General features: G+C 32.4%; 1 protein-coding gene across 1 annotated transcript in view; it reads right to left on the minus strand.

Annotated features, from left to right (window-relative positions):
- Nucleotides 1–3,696: 3,696 nt before the first annotated feature.
- Nucleotides 3,697–16,587, minus strand: part of LOC118183897 (caprin-1-like) — a 49,926-nt gene continuing 37,035 nt past the window's right edge. Inside the window, exons 9-12 of the mRNA XM_035353506.2 lie at nt 13,145–13,217; nt 12,928–13,023; nt 5,286–5,354; nt 3,697–4,670 (exon numbers count right to left, since the gene is read on the minus strand). Coding sequence (XP_035209397.1) covers nt 4,588–4,670; nt 5,286–5,354; nt 12,928–13,023; nt 13,145–13,217 — 321 coding nt within the window. The 3' untranslated portion in view covers nt 3,697–4,587. The remainder of the gene's footprint in view (nt 4,671–5,285; nt 5,355–12,927; nt 13,024–13,144; nt 13,218–16,587) is intronic.

Consider the following 16,587-nt stretch of genomic DNA (forward strand, 5'->3'; position numbering starts at 1 on the left):
AAAGAGGTGATAAATAGGCTATTCTTGTTTGAAGACTTCACAGAATATAATATAGTAATTCCGTTAAACAGGAAAAAATAACCTGGTAAATTTAGTTAATACAAACAAATGAAAAAAAAAAAAAAAACATTACCCTAAGCTCACAAAAAAAAAAAAAAAAAATTGCATCAAGGTGAAAGAAAAACATTCTATCATTTATAAAGAAATCTATCAGAAATTATCTGAATTAAATGTTGCATCACAAAGTGTGTTGAAATAATATAAAAAATTCCAAACAAATTGTGGCATATGTTATTTACTAAGCCAAAACACAGATTCAGAAGCTGCCACTGTTTTTGAATGATTTCTGTATGCTATTTCATTGACAGTCAGCAAATACTGTATCTTGTAATGCTCAATGATCATAACTTTTAGCACAGGAGCTGAAGACATATTTGAAGACACCAGTGATATGTTTATTCATGCAGATGGACTAGTCCAGTTGCCATAAGAAATATCTCTCCTCGTGTATATGGGCTTTATTACATAATTTTCCAACCTAGGTAAAGTTTTTAATCAGTTTAACCATACACCTTGGCAAAAATCACATCAATCTATCCTTCACATAAGTTGTATGCACATAAAGGCTTCTTTTATTCCAAGAGAAAGTACAAAATGCAAACTACAAGCTATTAGTCTATAATTGCAAAATCATAACCCAAAGTTTGTAAATTCATTGATAATGTTCTTGAATTAAGTTTGTAAATTCAATGATATTGTTCTTAACATTACTAAGTGGACCACAGCCATTTGTGCACGAGTTGTCAGATTCACCACTAAAATACTTTTCAGAAGGATTTAATAATTACTCTGTTTCCAGATTTTGTGACAAGTTTTAATGAAGGATTTAAGCAATCAGAGCTCAATAAATACTAAAAAATTTCAGAGCCCACTAATCCCATTTAAAACACATCTAGATATTCTTATTATGACTGCACAAGGTGGAAGCACTGAACGACTTAAAAGGGCCTCGAAAAAGAGGCGGGAAATTGAAAATGGTTAGGAAACCATGCTCCAATACACTACAGCCAATCGGTAAAGAACTATAATTTCCCGTATCTTTCTCACTGAAATCAAGACTTCAAATTCTTACCTTTCATTGCTTGGAAACAGCACTGCAGTTACCATTAAAAGATTTTTAAGAGATCCCAAAGTTGTGGCAGATAATCTCCATCAAACGATAACAATAATTATAGGAAGACTTAAGACTATAAAACGTTGTTAACCCCTTGACGTACGCTTGTTGCGCCCAGGAACCAATTTTCAAATTTTTTTCCCTCTCCTTTCTGAAATTTTTGAGTGAAAACCAATTGATTACTTACCTTTTACCTCTAAATAACACAAAATGACTGCAGAACCATACATTATTTTTAAGGTCTTGGTACTTTAAATCAGATGCCTTTTAAAATTCATTTTCAATGAGAGAAAATAACTTCCTTTTACATGAATGACTTTAAATTTCAAAAGTTATTCATCATGCATCATTTCTATCATAAAGAATAACAATATATCAATAATTAAAGTGCATATATAAACAATCTGTGTAATGTTTACAGCATTTGTTTTGTGGTTTCTGGGCACAACCCTAAACCACTGCTCTTCACAATGGTGTTTGCTGCTTTCAAATAGGAGTGTTTATTTTTACCCAGATATAGATAAAGGGCTCCGAACCCAGAGAGTTATTTTATTACTGAACAATACATGCACCTGCCCAAGAGATTTTTCTCCAAGCTCCTTCCTTCCTATGCTAGTATTGTGATTTTATAAATTATTTTGTGTTTTAATTATGTAAATATATTTTGCTATAAATAAAACTAGAAACTGTGTTAAAGTTTTATTTAAATAAAAAATATTTTGGGATGAAATACGAAGAATTCATTCCAAAGCCAAAAAGACCAAGCTCCCTTCCATTAACATAAAAAAAGACAACCTTCATGTGCCAGACGAAAAGAGACTAAACAAGGCTGGACATATGCCAGTAAAATGCAAATCTCAGAGATGACCCATAGAACAAGATACGAGGGCAATCCCAAAAAAAAGGTCTGCTATATTTTTAGATATACAAAGAGCCGTTTATTTTCTATAATTGCTACGTCACTTTAAAGATTGAAGAATGCTTTATTTTTCAACATAATCGCCATTTCGGTCGATGCATTTTTGTAGATGCTGTGGCAGTTTTACAATGCCCATGTCATACCAGTTTGCCGCCATGCCCTTCAGGAAGTGTTGAGGAGCTTCAGGAGCATCCAGATGATCCTCCAATCTTTACGCATTTTACGAACTCAACAATCGCGAAAGTTGAGGACCGCTCCTTTCTTCATCATGAATTTCAGTATGACCGGCTGTAAACTCTCTACACTACTTGCGAATGCTTTTGACATCCATGCACGACTGTCCATACACTTCCGTCAATAGGCGGTGAATTTCAACTGGTTTAACGCCTTTTGCGTTCAAAATCGAATAACTGCGTGCACTTCGCGGTAACGTTTATCGGGAGCTCAATTTCGAATGGCTGCCAAGCCAAGATTGAGCATCCGAGCGAAGCGCCTACGTGCTTATGCGATAGCGGAGAAGGCACCACTCACAACAGTGTTGCCAACAACCGTATTAAAACTTTCTCTACGTCCCCCAAAAAATAGGAGACGTTTTTTTGGGAGATTGCCCTCGTACATATGTGAAACGTGCAATGTTGGTCTATTCATATACGAGAAAGACAAAACATGTTTTGAACAGTTTCACACAAAAAAAGTTGTTCTTTAACAACAACAACAACAAACAAAAAAAAAAAAAAAAAAAAAAAAAAAAAAAAAAGAAGACTACTTTTCATCCTTACTTTACAGAGTTTTTTAATCCATCTATCCGAATGTTCTTATATGTTCACTGGTACAGAAAAATTACATAAGTGTTTGTTTTTTCCAATGATGTACTTTGTAAGAAATTAATTTGTAAATACAATTTTTGTTCAAATTTGCAAATTTAGTCATTTATTGGAAATGCACACAGAAAAAGGTAAGTCCCCCCCTACAACCTCAGTACGTTTTTAAGTCCTAGAATGCGCTGGTTTCACAGTGCACCCACCACCCACAGATCAATGGGCAAGAGTTGATTTTTTTTTTTTTTTTTTAAATTCACATATTGTTTGCCTCTAGGACCATAATATTCAATATCTAGAGTTTTTTTAGTTAAACATTATAAAAATATAATATTGTGAGGATTAAAGGGTTAACATAATGAGTACTGTTTATGACTCTGAAATATTAGTCCTGAATTATTTACCTTTATTAATGCTCTACTCTCTCTTGAAAAGACATAAAACTGACACCATACTTTATAAATGGCTTATTTTCACCAAGTATGCCTTCTATCATGTATCTCATTAAATAACTTTAAACTTTTATAAAACCTGTATTTTTAGTCAAAAGCTTTAATCCAAACAACACAGTTATGTTTTCATATTTTTATTAATGTATAATCCATATGATCAATTTTGCTCTAAAATTAATCAGAAGCTCAACTTTTTGTCTCACTATATGATTTAAGATATCAAGGTCCTATGTATGAACACATATTGTTTAGTTATATACAGTTACACATAGCTTCAGAAAAGTATCTAATTATAAAGATGTGTTTAAATTTAACAAAATACAAAAATACAAATTCCATAAAACACTTTTATTTAACATAAGCCAATAAGCTTTGGATATTCAGTGAGGGACTAAACACTGCTCTCCAAACTTTGAGTTTTTTTAAAAAAAAGTATTTTAGAAACAACCTGAAAGAATATGCATTACCTAACTACATTAATGATATAATGAGTAGCAGAAAATGCAGATGCTCAGGTAATTTTTTTGGCATCATCTAATAGTTTACATTAACAATTTTTAAACAGTAGAAATACATATCTTTTTCTTGCACCACAGATGCACAGTCTCTGTACATTCAAAATATAGAACGCAATTATAGGAACAAAAAAAAAAAAAAAAAAAAAAAACTTTTTTTCTCTTTATCATGCCTTTAAGGTAAAACACTAAAGAAATTAAGAAGAAAACAGGTTAGCAAATGAACAGGGGGTGAAACTTTAGTCTGATTATCACATCAAATGAATTGATAATTATATGCACAGATAGGTAAACCACCACACTTAAGACTCGTGCAGCCTTGTGGAAGTCTGCACCACATATATTAAATATGAATTTATTAACATAGTGACTTTTCTTTTAAACACTTTTTTTCCCGTTTTAAATTAGTCGCACACAGTAATGCTGGTCCCATCTCTGCAGCTCAGATGCAAGACTAAGGCAGGCGCAATAGATCTGCCTTTGGATTGCATATATTAATACTGTAGTGCCTGATGAATTCATGGTGGAAGCTTAGATGGTGAACAGGTGAAGACTTGTCAGAAGGCCACAGCATTTTTATATATATATATATATTTTTTTTAGCAAAATTCAAAGCAAATGTCTGAGAAAGGAGGATTCCACTGCCACTGCCAAGTCCGAGGTGAAATCACATTTTTGATAAAAACATTTGCATTTGGATCGAATATTGTTACTGTTGCGTTTGCTGCTGTTGTGATGTTGATGTCCTGAAGTTTCCTCCTCGTCCCCGATTGTTTCCATTTCCTCTGGAACCTGGGGAAAAATAATTAATTAATTTTCTGGTATTATAGAACCTCATACTAATTTTGGCAGAAAGAATGATTCCATATATTCAGATTCAGATTCATTTGGCTATAATACTTATCTGTTAAAGTTGACATAAACTTTTTAATTTCGATTTTAAAAGTACTTAAGTCTTTGTCTTTTTAAATACAATAAACAGCAAAACAAAATTATATTTTACTATGCAGATCTCACAGTTTATAGACTGAATACCTTTACTTCTCCTTTTATAAAATAGTATATTAGAAGTAACCTACATATAATAGAAAATTTGAAGCAACTGGCATAACAGTCCAAATGCAACATAAATTTAAACTAATAAAAATGAAAACAATTTATTTAAAAATGTAATAGTAAAAAATTAGCATAATTACTGCTTTCAACCTCTTTTTTAAAACTTCATAGACTTGTATACTAAAATAGTTAGAACATTCTTTCACAATATACTTAGCATTTATATATTTCCCTGTCGTGTTTTATGCCATTAGAGGCTACTTAACTCATGCGGAAAGATATAAAAGAGAAATATTTTGGTGAAAGAACGGTAATATTTTAAGCAATTAGAGGCTACTGAATAAAACTTACGATTGTTGTTTCGTCTATAATTTCCATTATATCCATTCCTGTCTTGATAATAATGATTTTGATATCCACCTAAAAATAAATTAATGCAGATAAATGTTTTGCTGTTAATATTCACTTATTTGTACTTGAAAATATGGCATGAAAATAATGATACAAAAATGACACTTTAAATGACACAAAGTGTTATGGAATATTTCAAAAAACACCTATTATTAACCTAGTAAAATTACACTACATAAGTATTACATTAGTGATAGCAATAAAGCCTTAAATGTCATGGAGGGAAAAACAGGGGGTGGTGAAGGAATATAGTATCAAATAAGCATTTTTTAACTACACAGTATCACTCCTAATCTATTTTATACACACCTACAAGTTACTACAGAAATATACTTTTACTTCAAAATGTTAAAAAATAAATAAATAAATAAATAAAATAAAATAAAATAAAAATAACAGCTTTTAATATTTTACCATAAATGTACGGTGTGTTTATATCAGCATATTTTAATAATTCTATTACCTTAAACAAAGTTCCTACAGTAAATACTGTGAGGTAAATAACATAAATATACAGGAAAATGCATCTAAACCGTAAAAAAACATGTTTTTTAAATGAAATACCCAATTCTGGGAAAAAAGTATTCAGTCTAGGGAAAAAATAAATAAATAAAATGGACTGTAGCTGCTATGCTTGTCCCACAAAAAATATACAAGGTTCCAAATTGTTCGTGCTTAAAGATCTGTTTCGGCACTAACCACATCGTGTCACATATCAAAGGTTTGATTCAGTGCACAATACTGATCTTCATATGTAGCACCTATCAATGAATACAGTCATTAATAATTCCAACAAAACAATTACCAATTACCAAATAAAATTTGGCATTAATAACACATTTCAGCAAGATCCTGAAAAAAGTGACATCAACCAAACATCATTCACATATCTATCATTCATAATAAATTTTATTAACTCTTCAGGCATTTGGAAAACAAACTGAGGAGTTAGCATTGGATGGAAAAGCATTAAGCTGACAAAATTATTATTTTTTAAAAACATACAATCTCATACTACCAACTATTCTTAATTACACAATATTTATTTTTAAAGAGACAAACTACACACAACTACATTCATTTGCCTTTTCTACCATAAACTGAATTTTTTATACAGCCAGCTATCCAGAATTTTCATATATCTGCCATTTTCCAAACATTCTAGATTCTGGCATTAAAAAAGAAACACACAATAAAAGCATAAAAACTAGACTTTTTATTCCTTCAAAATTTGGAATTTTAATGTTAGCACTTCTGCAGTGTTATTAATGCATATGCTTGTAAAGATAGAATCAGTGTAGGAATTCTATTTATAAAAATCCTTGTTGGGAGTTTCGTAAACAGCCTACACGTTTTCGCTTGTTAAAATTTGTAATGCAAAATATTTTTACAAAAAGAATTCTTTACACCCTCAAAATATTTTCTCTCTCCACTAATATTTCCTTCATAATCATATTTAAAAAACATAAATTTTGCATCAAGATTAAATAAATCTCAGCATATGAGAGTACTTTAATTAGCTATATATATGCAACAATTTAACTTTAACCCTCTGACTGCTTATTCCACAGGGAACATGGAAGAAACAAAATTTACTTATCCTGCAATTTTCCTCATTTTTTAAATGGAATTTTCCTTGTTTAATTGTGGATAACACATTTTCTACAATATTTGCACTTTTAACTTGTCTTTTGGTCAACAGATGACATTACTATCACCTAAATTTTCATAAAGTTCACTGACTGATTTTGCCAAGTTCTTCCACTGTTATTACCTGAAGTAGTTCCGTGTAACCACAGAAAATTCTGAGTATAATATTTCAAGGAAAAAATCCATTTTTACCACTATCAAATACAATTTAATGATGTTTTTGCATGACATCTAAAGAATAAAATAAAGGACTCTTTTTTTTTTTTTTTCTCACAATCAAATTATAAAACTGATTTAAAAATGGATTCAAAAGAGATTATCCCGCATTAAAAAAAAAGGGAGTGGGGGCCTCAGAACGTTTAAATTTTGTATATAGGACTGCTATAACATGCAATTGGACACCTCCCATTTTGGATGCAATCAAAAGTATATATAATATATATATGTAATATTTTGGCAGTCGGGCACATGAGTGAAGCTTTTTAATCCAATGACAACACAGAAGGCTTTAAATTTATAGCTCCATATCTTTATTCAATTCAAAAGACAGCTCATCATTCTTTACAAAGTCAGATTAAATTCACTGTGTCATAGTATTCTAACAAAGGGAAGCAGATGAGAGCGGCAGCATAGATCCTAACAACAGAAGGAGATAGTGGTCTCATGATGCAAAATATCGTGAATTCTCTATTTATAGGAGAGGTTACGTAATAGGCTTGAATTTTCTGGAAAGTACTGGTCTAGGGGAAAGGTACTGAAATTGTAGAAAGTTAATTAGAGGTTGCTTGTTCGCATAGAGCAAATCCATTGAGTTTTTTATATTTTGCATATACATACCCACCTTGTTACTCGGCTCAGTGAGCTCAGTATTTTTTATCCTCATATGTTGGTTAATTGTGCATTTTTTGCTTGAAAAATCATTGAATTAAGTTACTCTCATCTTCCAGTTAATGTTTTTATGCTTTTAGTTAATCTGAATGCAATAGTTGTAGTATTAGCAACAATTTAAAAGTTGTTTAAGTGCGGCTAAGCCAATTTTTTTTTAATGATAGCAGCCATATTTGATTATTTTTAAACTTAATAGTAAATTAAGTCTTTCTACACTTTCACTATCTTTTTGAAAATGGAAAATTCAGCAAGTGACAGAATGTATGTTCTTGACAATGTTTCTAATACTCAAAGCAATTTTTAAATGGGGGAAAAAAAAAAAAAAGAAGAAAGAAAGAACGATTTTTTTTTTTTTTTTGACTCATCTAAGAGGGTGATGAATTTCGAAATGATTCAAAAACCAACCAAAATGCTAGGCAGTAGTGTAAAATAGATACAAAAATTATTCCCTCAACTCCTGCTGAACTTTCTTTTCTTGGGAACATAGGATAGTTTTAAATATAAGTATAGTTAAATAGTGCTACTTTCAACCGTTTTAAGATTTAACAGCCCATAAAAAAGAGCTTTATTAGACAGTGTGCTGTTTTTCGCTCCAACAAACTTTAATGGGAAAAACATTTCTCAAAGAAACATGAATTTAGTGCAAACAATGTGAACATGGTTGCCACTGAAACAGGAGAATGGAATTCTCTGACTTTTCCAGATGCGTTTTAAGAAGATTTCAGTCTATTTGCATAGTGTGTGTTGACTATGCTGAGAGGTAAATTAATTATGGTATTACTTGAAAACAGAAAAATTTGCAAATCACATATGACCTATATATATTAATCCTCAAAACATTATTATCATAATTAAATAGGAACTGTTTTCTCCACTAAAGATTGAGATTAGAATCTGCCTGATAGGGATTAAAAAATGTCTTTTTTTTGCAGACATTTTGCTGCTAAACAAAAGAAAGGAATCTGTTTAATGATATTTTTAAATAAATTCAGGTATTTTATATTTATTTAGCAACATACAGAAGGAAAAATTATGTGTAAATTTTGTGATGGTACAACATCAGACTGCTAGAATTTGTTTCAGCAGTATGCCAGCAAACATTGGCTGAAATTTGACAGTATTATTAACTAATAATACATAAAATTAGGAGGAAAAAGCCACATTAAATGATACAAATAACATTAAAATAAAGTTAACTACTTAAATATCAAAAACCAAATTAAACAATCAACAATTATTTTGGTGAATATATTTATATTAAATGGTTAGCCTAGATGACTGACGGCTATTTTAATTTTACTACAAAATGGCAAATAAGGCATTAATTAAAAATAAAAAAAAGATTTAAAACATTTTGTGGTAAAATCCTAGCATACGGTACGGCTTTGCCATAATTTCGAAAATTGTTGCCAACACCGAAATGACACGTTTATTACTAAACTGTGTCCGGTTTACTGTTCATCATCATGTCGTCGAATCTCGTGTGATAGTAGGATTAAACTCCTTTTGTTTTATAAGAGAATGGGAAGGTATTTTCTTTCGTTCAATATGTAGTGAACATGCGCACGTGAATTTCTCGAGGTTACTGGAAACCAAAGTTGCTAGAAAGAGACAATCTGATTGGAGCTGCAAAAATTGGCTCCATGGCAGCTGACCAAATAATGCTTATGTGATACTTAATCCGCCAAGAAAATGATCACTTCCAACATTGGTGCAAAAATAGCTTTTTCTGGGATTCCCATATGAAATTCAGACTTTTTTTAGTTAATTCCCGAATTCTCTGATTCTTGGTTCTCCAGAAAGCATGGCAACCATATGCGAAGACTTTGCTTAAAGCTTGTTTAGAAATTTACCATAATAAACTTTGGGGGGGGGGATATGTTTGCATTGCAATTTCCATGACAGATGGCTTTTCATACAATTTCCAGGCATACTGATTTTTGTTCCTTTTTATTCACTATCTTCCACAGTCCATCAGTCATGGTGGGTTTGCATTTAGAAACAGCTCTTTTCAAGTGACCAAAGTGCAATAGCTCACAGGTAAATGCCATCAAACTTTGTAGAAATATGCTGAAAATGTATGTATGCAGTACCTGTCTCAGTCTTCATTTTCCAAAGAATGCAGTAGCACTTTCAAAGTATAATTTGCTGCGTTGTCTTTATGAAGTTTCTTTTTCGGAAAGTAACTGGGATAAAGAAACCATTATTCTAATCTTTAATTATCAAACATAAAACTTTCTCTTCATAATGCATTGAGTTGATTATCATATTTATTCCCTCTCCTTATTTTTAATTTTTGGTACAAGAATCCTGCGATAATCATAAGCCCCTTATTGAAACTTTCTTAGCCCTGATGGAAACAGGTATACAGTTTTTTCTCTTTGTTTTTGATAATAAATACACCATTTTTTAACGTCACTTAGATAAACCGATACTTCATCAAAAGTCACAATATATTCTCATTTATCGCCTGCTAAATAGTTTTTATACAGGGTTGTTTTGTGTTGAGACATATACCTCAGCAGAATCTGGTGAATAAAAGCTGGTCTTTTAGCAATTTTAAGTTGTAAATCTTAGTTTACTATTTTATTTATTGTTGCTACTGATGCATTCAAAGACGTTTTCTGATTTCTGTCTGCATCAGCAGATCTTCTCTTGTTACTAATTTAACTTTACAAACATTAGAAACAGTATGTACCTCCTTTTCATGTTTGTTTAGAGTCTTTTTCCCACGTACAAGAAATAATTTTTTTTTTTCTGATAAATAACGTTTATTTTGAACTTAGAAACTTTAGTACCATGTACAGGGTTATCCAAATTAAACTTCCCCAACTCAGAGGCCTGTGCAGAGTGTTGTATGGGTCATAATGTGATGAAATTTTAAAAACAGACACTTCAGATCATGTGCTCGAAATTTATTAAACAAAAAAATTAGTACAAGAAGTTGCCGATAGGTGGCGCTGCAGATCAACAAGACATTCTACAAATGTTCTATATGTGTGCCGTGGTTCTCCACAACTCTTTCCATTCGCAAAGCAGTGTGTTCCACAGCGGAATGCAGTAAGTCCACATGAATTCCACGAACATGTCGAATAACTGCGTCTTTCAGATGTGCCAAGGTCGCTGGGTGTTCTCAGTAGACCCGACCCTTTAAGAATCCTCATAACCAAAAGTCACATGGCGTGAAATCAGGCAAGCGGGGAGGCCAAGCTGTAGGGAAACAGCGGCTGATCACACATGCATCGGTAAAAGTTGCCCGTAACACCTGTTGAACGCCACGAAGAATATGGGGAGGTGCACCATCCTGCATAAATATCATGTCCTGGAGGCGGCCATTTGTTGCAGTACAGGGATCACAAACGTTGTCAACATGTTCTGATACAGTTTTCCTGTGACAAAGCAGGTTTTGAACTCTGTTGGAGTCACCTCTTCAAGAAAATAAGGCCCAATGACGAATGTTGCAGTGAAACCGCACCATACAGTTACCTTTGGAGGGTTCAAGGGCACTTGATGGATTGCGTGCGGGTTTTCACTTGCCCAAATGCGGCAGTTGTGTGTATTCACTTGACCATTCAGGTGAAAATGGGCCTCATCCGTCCAAAGGATGTTCTAAGGCCAAGCAACATCGACTTCCATTTTGGCAAGGAAGTGCAACGCAAATGTTTCCCGAACTACAGGATCCCCGTCGGACAGCTGATGAAGACTATGGATTTTGTAAGGAAAATAACTGAGGATTCGACGCATCACACGCCAGACGGTCGTATAGGGCATATCAACAGCACGAGAAACAGTTGGCACACTGACAACACCATGTGGCGATTGGCTAGTGGGGTCCACGACCGCCAAAGCAACATCTTCTATGCGTGCAGATTCCACAACCTGTCGTCCTCTACATGGTAAAATTCCCAGCTGTCCCGTTCTTTCGAACTTCTCGCAGAGCGCATGGTGTCATTGGTCTCCGGCATAAAATCTTCAGCCGACGGAATGCTCTTATCGCAGCACAGGAGTTCTCTTCATTCTGGTAGAAAAGTTTCACTAACAGAGCTTTGTCTTTCAAAGTCGCCATTGTGCATCAGCGAGCTGGAAACAACTGCCTGTAAAAGGCCTGTCTTCCACTTTTGTAGGGCTTGTCTTTTGGATACGTTGTGCAGAAGCTTTATTTCTGCAAATCACGCTGCTGCAATATGCACATTACTAGTGTTACAGCGCCGCCTATCGGCAACTTCTTGTACTAATTTTTTTTGTGTAATAAATCTCGAGCGCATGATCTGAAGTGTCTGTTTTTAAAATTTCATCACATTATGACCCATACAACACTCTGCACAGGCCTCTGAGTTGGGGAAGTTTAATTTGGATAACCCTGTATTTTAGAACCTTTTTGAAATATATAATATTTGTCTTTGGAAAGCAGAAGAAGATATTCTTTAATATCCTGTTTGACATGTGACATTAAAAAAAAAGAACATATTTAAAAGTACATATTTTTCATTTCAAATAAAAAGCTATTTTTAATCCAAAACAATTGCTGCCTTTTTTTTTTTTTTTTTTTTTAATTCTTCTTTGAAATAGTTCTGAAAGTGTACAAACACCTTCTCTAGATAAAAAAAAATCTTAATTACAAAAATGTGCTACATATTTTAATTCTCAAATACATGCTGATTTAAAATATTTATTAAAAAATATGCAATTTTTTAAATGATTTTCATGAAACTGAGCAGTCAAAGGGTTAATAAAAAAATTCGAAACAGAAACATGTAAACAAAATTTAGAATGCAAACTACAGAACTCACTAATCTGCATAAGGTTTGGTCCGAAGATGTGTGGATTTTTAGAATTCTAATGTATTTTGCAAATATGCTAAGGAATAAAGAAGGAAAGAAAAACACAACTGCTAGAGATTATACTAAGGTGGGCCAAAAAACAGTTTGCATTGTCAACCTGATAATTTTAAGCTAATATTAATTTCATTTAATATAAAAACCATAGGATTGTTAATGGAAATGTAATTTTTCATCTTAGAATATTATTGAAAATATTTACTAACCTCGTCCACTGTTGTAATTATTTCTTCCTCTGAAGTACCCCCCATTGCCTCGACCACGTCCTCTACCACGATAGCCTCGATATGAAGGGGTGTATCCTTAGAAGAGAACACATATCAAAATCATACAAACAGTTATGTTAATTATTGATAGTAACAGATATGCAGCATGTGTAATAATACTTCAAATAAATAGCCGAATTTGTATAAAAAATATTACCATCAGCATTCTTGTCAATGGATGTACCATTAACATTAGACTCACTATCTGCTGCATTTTCATCCACAGGAGACTGAAATAAAAATAAACTTCATAAGTAACACTGAAATGTTTCTGGATATCATTAATACTGGCATAAATTGTAAGTTTAAAAGAAATCTCATTAAAAGCTTATCAAATATTGGACTTGATTGCTTTAAAACAGCACAATGAATGAAACTGGCTTCAAGTACAAAAGAGGTGAATTATGTAAAGAGATAATGAGAGGGCATTACCTTGAAGTAATTTTTTACATGATCTATTGCAATACAGTCAAAAGTCATTAATTCGGACATCCGTAATACAGAATGATCTATAATCCGGACCTCAAAGCTACAAACTTTCTGCGCATGCATCGCGTCGACGACCTTTACGGCTGCGAATAAGCTTGTGTGCGTGTGCAGAATACGTTTACGAGTGCGCGTTTAATGTATAATGGACGGTATAAGGTAAGCTAAAATTATCTAATTATCTATTTCAGTTAATGTTGCAGATTGCGTTGTTCCTTAATTGGATCCGGCTTATTATTTTTTGCAAACTGTTAGAGCAATTTTATAAAAGTAAGCTTGAACTTTCGATTATGTCAAATAGAATTTATGATATACATTTACTAATATGTAAATGATTTACAAAGCGAAAGTATATTTCGAAGTTCATTAAACATAAAGTGGAATTGCTGCAAAAAATGGATAAAGGCATATCCTTCATTTTTCTAACAATTCTGAAATCTGTTTATCAATTTCACACTGCTCTGCGGCGGAATGGGAAATTGATCTGTCAGCACTATCCTTATCTTCAGGGCAGATGTTTTTATTTTATTTGGCTTATAATTCCTTACTGAATGTAGTATTTCATCTCGATGTACTCCGTCTTTGATATGATTTAAATCAAATTCCTCGTCATTATAATTCGCTTCCGATAGCAAAGAAAGTGACAGAGGTTATTGAAAACGAAAATATTTCGATTGACAAATTAGTCGGTAGACACAGCAATTATAGGACTTGAACAGCGGAACTTTGTAACCGAACAAGAAATTATGTCTGTTTAAGAGAATTAAAGAGAAAGTATTATCACATAAAACGAAGCAACTTAAACAACTTACATTGAAAGAAATGTTTAATAAAGTAAACAAATAAATATTAAGCTTTTTTTTTTTTTTTTTTGTAAATTTTGATACCCTTTAGATCATAATTGTTCTTTATTTCATAAATTACAGTTTCATATTTTTAATTTTATAATTTCTGCATGCCATCTTACCAGATTTAAACTGATGATCTATAATCCGGAATCGCCAAAGTCCCGACGAGTCCGGATTAACGACTTTTGGCTGCACTAATACTTTTTTCCCTCCTTCCGACATCTGAATATAAATAAACTGTCCATAATCTGCCTTTAATATAAGAAATGCTTACACAAGCATCAGAATAACTTAATTAAAATTAGCTAAAATGGTGTATTACATTAGTCATTTCATTATGAAAACTGAGCTGTCTGGTATAAGGCCTTAACTGTGACAAGACATTCAAACATTAATGTTATAGTGACCACCAATTGTAGCTTTTTTTTTTGTGTGTGGGGGTGTATATGTGACAAAAAGTATCATCATAAATATCAACTGCAATATTAACTAAAAATTACTTTTATTACTGCATTAGTCTGCGTAAATGAAAGTTCACCGATTGTTTTCATGCACTGATGAAATTGTTAACCGATTTAATATTACAGCTAGTTTCAAAAATCAAAATCTTCAATTGATAATCAGCCCACATTATATGACACAATATATCTTTAATTTTTCGTTTATTCAGATTTGACTAAAAAAGATTTAAAGAATCTGATTTAAAAACATGAAAATACAAACTGTAGAAAGTTTTGAACAGTATGGTTATTGCAATATACAAAAATCTTTGAACTTTTTTATTCACTGCTCCTATATTGCTTGCAAGATGATTGCTGAATGTTTCATATTTAATGAAAAGAACTCCGACATTCCTACATGTGACTTTCAAACATCTGCTGGTTTGGAAAGACCATAGCAATAATAAATACCTTGATTGGCTTTGTATTGTTGGCTAGAATCACACTTTCAGTGCTTGAGTGTAAACGAGTTCTCTAATTGCTATTAGTTCCACTTAAAAAATGGAGTTTTCTGAGTTCAGCCTTCTCTTTCACGTTGCAAGCGATTTGTTCTTCATGTAGATGGCAGCAGCTATACTTGCTGTCCTTAGTTGTCTTTGAGCCATCTGTATAAATTTCAATTTTGCCTTTTTGATGCGTTTTGTCTTTTTAATGATAAATACAAATGAAGCAGTACAAAAGCACACGAAACTTTAATTGGATCATAAATTCCAATATTGCCTTTTCTATCTGTCATCTTATTAAACTGACGATCCAGAAGTTTCTGAAATAAGGAATTGCCTAACAATACGGATCTTGCACTTTGCAATGCATTCTATGATTGGTGACTTGTGGCTGATTTGGTTTATGTAATTAGGGCAAAGTCTTGAAGGCTATCTGCCTGATGGGAGGATGCCTTTGAGGACTTTTGAAAAGCAACTGGCTCGTATACAAGTTACACATGGCAGGGTTACCACTCGAACAGGGGAATGAAATTCCCCGACTTTTCCAGGCGTGTTTTAAGAAAATTCCAGTCTATTTGCGCAATGAACGTTGGCTGTGCTAAGAGGTAAAATAATTAAGGTACCTCTTGAAAACACGAAAATTTGCCAATTACATAATATACCACAAAAGCATTGCTATTGTAACTATAACAGGAGTTGTTTTCTACACTGACGATTGAGATTAGAATCTGCCCAATCTGGATTAAAAAATGTCTTTTTAGACAAACGAAAGAAAGAAATCTATTTAATGATGTTTTTAAATAAATTCAGTTATTTTATATTTATTTAGCAGCATACATAAGCAAAAAATATGAGCATTAAATTCTGTAATGGTATGTCATCAAACTGCTAGAATTAATTTCAGGTTTATGCCAGAGAAAATTTCCTGAAAATTTTAAGTATCATTTACTAATAATAAATCAATTTAGAGAGAACAAGCAACACAAAATGATACGAATAACATCAAAACAAAAATAACTATTAAAAAATTGAATTAGAATAATCAACGATATTTTGGCGAATATAGTTATATTAAATGGTTAGCCTATGTGTGATTACTATTTTTTATTTTACTGCAAAATGACAAATAAAGCATCTACTAAAAAAAAGAGGTTTAAAAGATCTTGTGATAAAATCCTAGTATATACTACGGCCTTGGCAATATTTTGAAAACTGCTGCCAACACAAAAATGATCTGTTTACTGCTCATCATCATGTCGGCGCCAAATCCAGTGAGTACAGTACATGGTGATTATTCTAATCTCCATAGTACTGTATACTAGG

Source organism: Stegodyphus dumicola, chromosome 8 (genome assembly GCF_044657685.1).
Source record: "Stegodyphus dumicola isolate Sdum_Otavi_A_Nest chromosome 8, ASM4465768v1".
Taxonomy (NCBI): domain Eukaryota; kingdom Metazoa; phylum Arthropoda; class Arachnida; order Araneae; family Eresidae; genus Stegodyphus; species Stegodyphus dumicola.